The sequence below is a fragment of the Limanda limanda genome, chromosome 8, assembly GCF_963576545.1.
Source record: "Limanda limanda chromosome 8, fLimLim1.1, whole genome shotgun sequence".
Classification (NCBI taxonomy): domain Eukaryota; kingdom Metazoa; phylum Chordata; class Actinopteri; order Pleuronectiformes; family Pleuronectidae; genus Limanda; species Limanda limanda.
In genome coordinates this window covers 24,198,291-24,209,222 of record NC_083643.1, presented here as the reverse complement: position 1 = coordinate 24,209,222, position 10,932 = coordinate 24,198,291, and the positions used below count along the sequence as shown (strand labels likewise).

At 41.2% G+C, this 10,932-nt stretch overlaps 1 protein-coding gene across 1 annotated transcript; it reads right to left on the bottom strand.

Annotated features, from left to right (window-relative positions):
- Positions 1 to 331: 331 nt before the first annotated feature.
- LOC133009343 (uncharacterized) lies at positions 332 to 3,587 on the bottom strand. The gene is made up of 2 exons (XM_061076824.1): positions 2,838 to 3,587; positions 332 to 1,901 (listed from the first exon to the last, which is right to left on the bottom strand). Exon 2 carries the CDS (start codon positions 1,884 to 1,886, stop codon positions 618 to 620), a length of 1,269 nt encoding a protein of 422 aa, XP_060932807.1. The 5' UTR covers positions 1,887 to 1,901; positions 2,838 to 3,587; the 3' UTR covers positions 332 to 617.
- Between the last annotated feature and the right edge of the window lie 7,345 nt (positions 3,588 to 10,932).

Below are 10,932 nucleotides of genomic sequence, written 5' to 3'. Positions count from 1 at the left end.
TATAAAAAACAAGTGGACTTATTGTTTTTTGTTTTATTGTTTTTGTGGGTGTTCATATTGGATTACAACATTTGAAATACATTGGGTGTGAACCTCAATGCCCTGCTAAATTAGTTGGGAATATTGCATAATTTAGTTAATCATATGAGTCTTTACCTGATATTTCATTGCCAAATTTGATAATGATAGGAATTTTGAGCAATACTTTATGGAATCTTTCCATTAAGTAACTTGTCCTGATTGTGGGTGTAATTCTGTTCATGTCAAATAGGTGTCCAAATTCACTAATTCCTGTAACAAAAATGAAGGAAGTGTTGGATATGACACAATATATGTGTGTTTATTGTTATAACTTGAAATTGGTAACAGACAAAGGAAGGAAAAAGACTCAATAAAACACTGCGGTTAAACCTAAAGGTATCTCTGTGTTAGTGTGAATTTGTAAGGGATGGACTGGTCCAATAATGTTATTGGGTACTCAACTGCTTCATTGCATGTGAGTCTAGATATAGTTATATATATCTGCGACTTGGTAAAACTTGTGCCAAGCAGGTTACACTCTGTGGTAGATATTCGAATAAATTGAAAGCCTAAACTTCTTTTTAAATTCTTCCTCCCTATGTCCATTCTCCCCTGCTGAGCTGCTGGGAGACGTACTGACAGAAACACACTCCTCCCTCCAGGTGACCAGTGGAGCTGGGCTGAGGAAAAGGAAAGTGTCTTTTAGCCAGGCAGCAGGCATAACCTGATGAGAAGAAGGTCATAGCTCTGTGAAACATGTCCTCAGCACCAACCTGCTCAGAAAAGGTTTCTGCAAACTCATCTTTGCAACCATCTAGAGAAACATACACGAGGTAGATTTTCGAATTTGACCGACAGCCCATTAACAGCTTCTCTTCACCGAGGATTATGTTTGCCTGACCCACAGCTTTCTTCATCTGTCTCACAATGTACTTTTCATCATCCTTCATCCAGAGACAGAGCTGAATAATCAGCCCCAAAGGAACACTGAAGATACTAAAGATACTGACAAAACATAATGGTGGTTGGCCTGGGTTTGTGATACAATCATCTCTATATATAATTGCGAAAATATATAAAGAAAAAGCTATGAGGCCTAAAAACACTGTTACACCAATAATGTACATCACTGCTCTAAGCCAGAGTTGGCGGAGCCACACTTTATCTTGAGAGACGCTGTTGATGATCCTCAAAGCTTCACGATACTTCTCCTGGTCCTCAATGATCAGACGCAGTTGGTCTGGCACCTCCATGTCACTGAACTGACCACAATCCCATTTATTGAGACCCTCATCATTGGCAGCTATCAAAGGCTGCAGGGCCTTCCCATTGTAGATAGAGGGAGGCTGGAAGGGCATCACAGTGGAGCTTTGAAGCTGCTGGTTTGGGGTGCACAGCACTTTGAGCAGCTTACTCCTTAAGTCGGGGTCGTTGGCCTCCAGGTAGGTGAGGTGGCAGAGGTGGAGAGGAACTGAGACGTCCGGCTGCAGCAGCACTGGGATGATGGGCTTCCTCTCCAGACAGTCTCTGAACAAAGACATGTTGGCCTCCAGGAGACACCAGCGGCTCCTCACAAACTCTGGGCTGAGAACCAGCAGCACCTTCTGGCTCTCCTGGATGCACTGGGACATGTTCTCCAGCACGGTGCGGCCGGGGGTGAAGTCACGCTCGTGGTAGCAGACGTACAGGCCACAGGACTCCAGCTGCCTGATGATGGAGTGGGTCCATTGGTGGTCAGAGCTGCTGTAGCTAATGAAGACATGGTAACTCTCAGCACCTCTCAGTGCAGGAGGAACATTGGGAGACAGTGAGACAGCAGAATGTGGCTGACTGTCTACTGTCTCCTGTGAACTCATTGGCTCCATTATCTATTGAAAACTCTGAAGTTAGAAGAAAAGTTAAATTAGAAATGAAATGAAATTCATCTTTTGCAATATTTCTTATACCCATGTTGTCTTATATGAGTAACTCCAAGAATAAAAATAACTAATTTCAAGATGCTCAGTGATCATGCTGTTCTGCAATGAAATACTTCAAGTTTAATTGTGCTGTAAGTTACAGCTACGTTTTACATTAAGTAATGAATTGAAGTTAAAATAAGAGCTGTGTAAAAGACATGGTCTGTTAAAGGATGCACTGTTGTGTCAAAGCTCATTGTGTTTTGGATTTTGGTATAAACAGATAGTAAATATCATAGGAAACAGAGTAATATCCAAATCACTTAGAAACAGATATAAAGCAGACACAGATATCACGGTACAAAGTCATTCTGTTAGTTCCTCATGTAACACGGTACAAAATATTCTCAAGTAGAGTTAAGCTTCATGGTTAAACGTGACTGTCATTAAAATGATGGCTACACATAACACAATATATTGAAGAACAAAAAACAGACAAGTTTGGTCATTTAATTTCAAGTAAATTAATACATTTCAAAATCTCTAAAGTATAATGTGATGTTGAGTGCCGCAGAAAAAATAGTGCTCAGGCAATTCAGTGAGGCTCAACATAGAGTAAGTAGCCAGAAAATGCAAAAAGATGTGTGGCTGTTATCCTGTAATCAAATCAATTAAAGTGAAACGTTATTGAGAACTACAAAGTCTAAAATACACAAACAAATATGAAACTTTTGTCACTGAAGCAAATTCATGTCCTAACTGCTCTGTGATGTCTCAGCTTTCAGGCTTCAACTGATTTTACTGAAAAAAATAGTGAAAAGAAAGAAAACAATTCTTTCAACAAAATACTTATAGAGACTAACAACTATAAACACAATAAAAACACAGCCCAGAGAACAGAGTAAAGATCAATCATACCAATTGATGATACAGCGAGGAAGAGTAGTCGCACTGTGTGGATGAGAAACAAGTGGAACCTAAACTCAGGAAGTGCAGAAAAAGAAAACTTGCCCTGTTCTGCTTTCGGTTTAGTTAAAGGGACAGAATCAGTTCAACTGTGCCAAAGGCTTCTTACATGACTTAGGTCACTTCCCCTTTAACAGCTCTCAGTGGCTCATCTGACTCCACTCACTCTGCAAGTCAGCAGGTTGCTGGTGTATCAGGATTATGGGGGGAGTGCATGATAATTGGTGTTAAATAGTAATGAGATTTTTTGAGACAATTTATCTGACATATTGGACAATGAATGCATTCTGTTAAATTTGTAAATTCTTCCTCCCTATGTCCATTCTCCCCTGCTGAGCTGCTGGGAGATGTACTGGCAGAAACACACTCCTCCCTCCAGGTGACCAGTGGAGCTGGGCTGAGGAAAAGGAAAGTGTCTTTTAGCGAGGCAGCAGGCGTAACCTGACGAAAAGAAGGTCATAGCTCTGTGAAACATGTCCTCAGCACCGACCTGCTCAGAAAAGGTTGCCGCAAACTCATCTTTGCAACCATCTAGAGAAACATACACCAGGTAGATTTTTGAATTGGACCGACAGCCCATTAACAGCTTCTCTTCACCGAGGATTGTGTTTGCCTGACCCACAGCTTTCTGCATCTCTCTCACAATGTACTTTTCAATATCCTTCTTCCAGAGACAGAGCTGAATAATCAGCCCCAATGGAACACTGAAGATAGTGATGATACTGACAAAACCTATTGCAGCTGGGCCTGGGTTTGTGATAAAATTATCTCCAAATGTACCTGATGTAATGTATTCAACATTAGCTGTGAGGCCTAAAAACACTATTACACCAATAATGTAAATCACTGCTCTAAGCCAGAGTGGGCGGAGCCACACTTTATCATGAGAGACACTGTTGATGATCCTCAAAGCTTCTCGGTACTTCTCCTGGTCCTCAATGATCAGGCGCAGTTGGTCTGGCACCTCCATGTCACTGAACTGACCACAATCCCATTTATTGAGACCCTCATCATTGGCAGCTATCAAAGGCTGCAGGGCCTTCCCATTGTAGATAGAGGGAGGCTGGAAGGGCATCACAGTGGAGCTTTGAAGCTGCTGGTTTGGGGTGCTCAGGACTTTGAGCAGCTTACTCATTAAGTCGGGGTCGTTGGCCTCCAGGTAGGTGAGGTGGCAGAGGTGGAGAGGAACTGAGACGTCCGGCTGCAGCAGCACTGGGATAATGGGCTTCCTCTCCAGACAGTCTCTGAACAGAGACATGTTGGCCTCCAGGAGACACCAGCGGCTCCTCACAAACTCTGGGCTGAGAACTCTCAGCACCTCTCAGTGCAGGAGCAACATTGGGAGACAGGGAGACAGCAGAATGTGGCTGACTGTCTACTGTCTCCAGTGAACTTATTGGCTCCATTATCTAAAGAGAAGACAGAGTTCAGAACATCATCAGCATTTACTATAAACCACTGGATACTTTATGAATAACAGCTAATAAAAGGCATTTGCTTTAACTGTGTGTGAGGAAGATGGGTAAAAGGGCCCAGTGTCTCATCAGTTAATGTTTCTCTGAGAGACAAAATTATACATTATGAAAATTATACATTTTGGGGTTGGATACAACACCGTAAACACATGTAAATCCTAATCTTTGTGTGAGAGATGTTAATTCAAAATAATCATAATTTACATTGCAATGTTGTAGTAATGCATCACCTTATATTGAAAGTTATTTGTTTTAGTTTTGGTGCCAGACAGCTTCAAAAATTTGCTTTAGATTAAATGTTATCATGTATTTCCAACAAAGTCCGTTGACTGTCTTCTTAATATCGTTTGGATATAGGACAAGTAGCAACTAATTTCAATATATATATATATATTTAGCCTCCATTGCCAACTGAGGCTAAAACAATGTGCTTGAATACATCTGCTTATGAAAATCCCTTTTGTAAAGCTTGTTTAACCATATATGTAAATATAAACATATTCAGAAATATACTGTTTATATGAAAAAACAAAGGACCATAAACTACATCATACAAAAAAATACTTTGATCCAGACCTCTCTAAAACAGTGTTAACAAAAGTAAGTATCAGAAATCATATGCTTTTAGTCATTCTATAATTTAAACCATTGTCCTTCAGATGTTTTTGCTAAAATCATTCGTTTCATAAAGGTAAGCTGGAAAAAACGTAAAGTAAATTTATACCTTAAGATAATAAACATTAACTAGAGCAGCAATGAGTCGCCAGTAGCAGCACAAGGAAGTAGGAAAATAAAGAGTCAAAGGAGCACTGCTTGGAGTTCTTCTAATTCTTTTAAAGGCATAGTGCACATTATAATGTCTTTGCCCAATGTCTTTGTAACCAGTGGCGGCTGGTGACATTTTTTTTTGGGGGGGCGCACTTGGGCGGCGCGGTTTAAATAGCCCACCGCAATGAGAAAAAAAAAACTCCGGGGTGCTCCGGGGACCTCCGGTCCAGGACGTCCCCGGGAACGTGCTCCTCCGGGACCGTCTCCGGGACGTCCCCGGAGCACCCCGGGGAGGTGCTCCGGTGCGTGCTCCGGTCCCGGTCCCCGGACCGAGACGTCCCCGGACACGTCCCGGTCTCCGGAGCACCGGAGGGAGGTGCACCCGGGGAGGTGCACGGTGCTCCGGGAGGTGCTCCGGTCGCGTCCCGGTCGTCCCGGACGTCCCGGTCCCCGGAGAGGTGCTCCGGTGCTCCGGGAGGTGACCGAGACCGGGACGTCCCCGGGGACGGTCCCGGAGGAGCACGTCCCCATGCACGTTAACATGTGGGTAAAAATTTCAGCTGATTATTACTGATCAATAAAACTACACACACGACACAGTAAACAACAATGATTCTATCTGTCCACTGTCTGTCCTCTACCTGTCTCACTCAGTGCTCCGGGACCGGAGCTGCACCTCCGTGCAGATTAAAAGTATCTGCTAACTATGCAGCTCCTGTAGATCAGTGATAAGGTCTCTGATTGGACAGTCCTGTCAGCATGATGTATAAGAAACCCTTTCATTGGCTGTAGGCGCAAGTGAAGTGCGCCCATGGCTCGAACTGTCATCCGCCATTGAGAAGCTGTCCTTGCTCAAATGTTCCTGCCCCTTTTGTTGGCTTCCATAGACTTCCACTTGCCCGGCGCCCACAGGGAGGAGTGGCTTCTCTCCCAGTGATAACGAATGGCAAATATATTACCAAATATAATATATTAAGTGGTTTTTGACAGGGGCTTACGGTCTCCGGCACACATTTAACGCTTTAAAACAGTACATTTCTTATTAAATTATTTGATATATAATGTTTTTTGACATGTCATTTTTTTTTATTTATTTTTTTTTTTCATCTCAAAATTGTAGGGTGGGCGGCGCCCCAGCGCCCTGTATGACGAACCGCCACTGTTTGTAACATGAGTGAAACCAATACAATGACTGCACCTTTAACTACAACAATTGTAAAGTCATGTGACCTTCACATCACCCTGCATGTTTCAGCCTGTGTCGGGTTTGTGTGCTTCAACATGTCCAGTCGAATCTAGTGCATCAGTTGAGACATTGGAACAGGGTTACTTTCTGTGCAGTGGGAAGGAGAAAAGGTGAAGGTGATTCACCTGCGCTCAGCCAAACCATACAACAACCAGTGAAGAAAATACACTCACAGTCCTTCTGTGACAACACTGCTGATCAACAAGTTTTAAAAATGTACTTGTCCACTGGTCAAAAAAACAACAACACCCGCTTACATTGGGCTTTTGTCTGCAGTGGGAATGAATACAATATGGGTCAAATTACATATTTTTTTCAGCAGTGATGGAACAGAGACACTCGTGAACACACTAATTTGGCAAGACAGAGAGGTGAATGAGCATCTAAGTTTCCGATGCATTCGTGATGTCGAACATGCACCAGTGGAAAAAACAGAAAGACAAACTCCTCTACTGGAAATGGGAGAAGAGTCCATTGCTCTTTTGAAATGAGATTGGATGCATAAAAATAAAAATCATGTATCCCCTCTTGTTTCTTTGTAAAAGAGATATAGGTTAGAAGAGAGTTGGGATCCTTCAAGTGACACCTACATTGCATTGTAATGAATTTGCATAAGAAATGTAAAATACAAAAAAAACATCATAGAGGAAACAAAACTTTTTATCTTTGCTGCTTTAGGGACTGTATAAGCATTGCTGGGGTTGGATGTGGGGCTGATTTTAATATTTCACACTGTTATTGATACTTTATTTCTGCTTTCACCATGATTATATAAAAAAGGATGAAAAATAATTAAGTCATAATCAAGCCCTCTTCCAACTTGATTGATGAAGGACATTTTTAAACCCTCTTTAAATATTTCAGATTCTAAATATCCATGTATGAGTTGATAGTTGATACATTTTGGCAGTAGTTTTATTTTACTCACTGCTCAAGACCCTGTTTCTGTTTTGCAAGAGGTCATTGTTGAATAACAGTATGATCGCTGTATATTGACCAAACAGCTGCAGAAAAAATAAATAAAAACTTCAAGAAAGTTCTTATGGAAATAAGAGCTGTGTAAAAGATGTTGTCTGTTAAAGAATGCACTGTTGTGTCAAAGCTCATTGTGTTTTGGATTTTAGTATAAACAGATTGTAAATATCATATGAAACAAAGTAATATCCAAATCACTTAGAAACAGATATAAATCAGAAAAAAGATTCTCATATAGAGTTAAGCTTCATGGCAAACGTGACTGTCATTAAAATGATGGCTACACATAACACAATTATTGATAAACAAAACACAGACAACAAATTTGGTCAAATAATTTCAAGGAAGTTAATACATTTCAAAATCTTTAAAGTAAAATGTGATGTCGCCTCCTGCAGAAAAAAATAGTACTCAGGCAATTCAGTGAGGCCAAACACAGAGTAAGTAGCCAGAAAATACAAAAAGATGTGTGGCTGTTATCAAATCAACTAAAGTGAAACGTTATTGAGAACTACAAAGTCCAAAATACACAAACAAACATGAAACTTTTGTCACTGAAGCAAATTCATGTCCTTACTGCTCTGGGACGTCTCAGCTTTCAAGCTTCAACTGATTTTACTGAAAAAACTTTTGGAAACAAAAAAAAAATACTTTCCACAAAATACTTTTAGAGACTAAAAACTATAAACACAGTAAAAACACAGCCCACAGAACAGGGTAAAGATAAATCATACCAATTTATGATACAGCAATGAAGAGTAGTCGCACTGTGTGGATGAGAAACAAGTGGAACGTAAACTCAGGAAGTGCAGGAAAAGAAAATTTGCCCTGTTCTGCTTTCGGTTTAGTTAAAGGGATCGAATCAGTTCCACAGTGCCAAGGGGCTTCTTACATCACTTCCCCTTTAACAGCTCTCATAATTGGTGTTTAATAGTAATGAGATTTTTTGAGACAATTTACCTGACATATTTTGGACAATTAATGCATGCTGAAATCTTTGTAAATTCTTCCTCCCTATGTCCATTCTCCCCTGCTGAGCTGCTGGGAGACATACTGGCAGAAACACACTCCTCCCTCCAGGTGACCAGTGGAGCTGGGATGAGGAAAAGGAAAGTGTCTTTTAGCGAGGCAGCAGGCGTAACCTGATGAGAAGAAGGTCATAGCTCTGTGAAACATGTCCTCAGCACCAACCTGCTCAGAAAAGGTTTCTGCAAACTCATCTTTGCAACCATCTAGAGAAACATACACCAGGTAGATTTTCGAATTTGATCGACAGCCCATTAACAGCTTCTCTTTACCGAGGATTGTGTTTGCCTGACCCACAGCTTTCTGCATCTCTCTCACAATGTACTTTTCAAAATCCTTCTTCGAGAGTCCGAACAGAATAATCAGCCCCAATAGAACACTGATGATACTAAAGTAACTGACAAAATATAAGGCATCTGGGACTTGGTTTGTTATACGAGTACCTATATTATCTAGAATTATAACTACTGTCCTGTATGTAACAATAGCTATGAGGCCTAAAAGCACTACTATGAAAGTAATGGACATCACTGCTTTTAGACAGAGTGGGCGGAGCCACACTTTATCTTGAGAGACGCTGTTGATGATCCTCAAAGCTTCTCGGTACTTCTCCTGGTCCTCAATGATCAGACGCAGTTGGTCTGGCACCTCCATGTCACTGAACTGACCACAATCCCATTTATTGAGTCCCTCATCATTGGCAGCTATCAAAGGCTGCAGGGCCTTCCCATTGTAGATAGAGGGAGGCTGGAAGGGCATCAAAGTGGAGCTTTGAAGCTGCTGGTTTGGGGTGCACAGCACTTTGAGCAGCTTATTCAATAAGTCGGGGTCGTTGGCCTCCAGGTAGGTGAGGTGGCAGAGGTGGAGAGGAACTGAGACGTCCGGCTGCAGCAGCACTGGGATAATGGGCTTCCTCTCCAGACAGTCTCTGAACAGAGACATGTTGGCCTCCAGGAGACACCAGCGGCTCCTCACAAACTCTGGGCTGAGAACCAGCAGCACCTTCTGGCTCTCCTGGATGCACTGGGACATGTTCTCCAGCACGGTGCGGCCGGGAGTGAAGTCACGCTCGTGGTAGCAGACGTACAGGCCACAGGACTCCAGCTGGCTGATGATGGAGTGGGTCCATTGGTGGTCAGAGCTGCTGTAGCTAATGAAGACATGGTAACTCTCAGCACCTCTCAGTGCAGGAGGAACATTGGGAGACAGTGAGACAGCAGAAAGTGGCTGACTGTCTACTGTCTCCTGTGAACTCATTGGCTCCATGATCTATGGAAAACTGTAAAGTTAGAAGAAAAGTTAAGTTAGAAATGAAATGAAATTCATCTTTTGCAATATTTCTTATACCCATGTTGTCTTATATGAGTAACTCCAAGAGTAAAAATAACTAATTTCCAGATGCTCAGTGATCATGCTGCTATACAATGAAATTACTTCAAGTTTAATTGTGCTGTAAGTTACAGATAAGTTTTACATTTAGTAATGAATTGAAGTGGAAATAAGAGCTGTGTAAAAGACGTGGTCTGTTAAAGAATGCACTGTTGTGTCAAAGCTCATTGTGTTTTGGATTTTGGTATAAACAGATTGTTAATATTATATGATACAGAGTAATGTCCAAATCCCTTAGAAACAGATATAAATCAGACACAAATATCAAAGTAAAAAGTCATTCTGTTAGTTCCTCATGTAACACAGTACAAAAGATTCTCAAGTTAAGCTTCATGGCAAACGTGACGTTTGTCATTAAAATGATGGTTATACATAACACAATATATTGAAGAACAAAACACAGACAACAAGTTTGGTCATTTAATTTCAAGTAAATTAATACATTTCAAAATCTTTAAAGTAAAATGTGATGTCGCCTGCTGCAGAATAAAAAGTGCTCAGTCAATTCAATGAGGCTAAACATAGAGTTAATAGCCAGAAAAGGCAAAAAGATGTGTGGTTGTTATCTTGTAATCAAATCAACTAAAGTGAAACGTTATTGAGAACTACAAAGTCCAAAAAACACACACAAATATGAAGCTTTGTCACTGAAGCAAATTCAAGTCCTAACTGCTCTGGGATGTCTCAGCTTTCAGGCTTCAACTGATTTTACTGAAAAGTCTAATGAAAAAATAAACAAACAATACTTTCCCACACATCCTTTTAGAGACTAAAAACTATAAACACAACAAAAACACAGCCCACGGTTCAGAGTAAAGAACAATCATACCAATTGATGATACAGCGAGGAAGAGTAGTCGCACTGTGTGGATGAGAAACAAATCGAACTTAAACTCAGGAGGTGCAGCAAAAAAATTTGCATCTGTTCTAATTTCGGTTTAGTTAAAGGGATCGAATCATTTCTGTGCCAAGGGCTTCTTACATGACTTAGGTCACTTCCCCTTTAACAGCTCTCAGTGGCTCATCTGACTCCACCCACTCTGCAAGTCGGCAGGGACCGGTGTATCAGGATTATGGAGGGAGTGCATGATAATTGGTGTTATTTTAACTGACAAAACATAATGGAGATGGGCCTGGGTTTGTGATACAATTATCTGTATATATAACT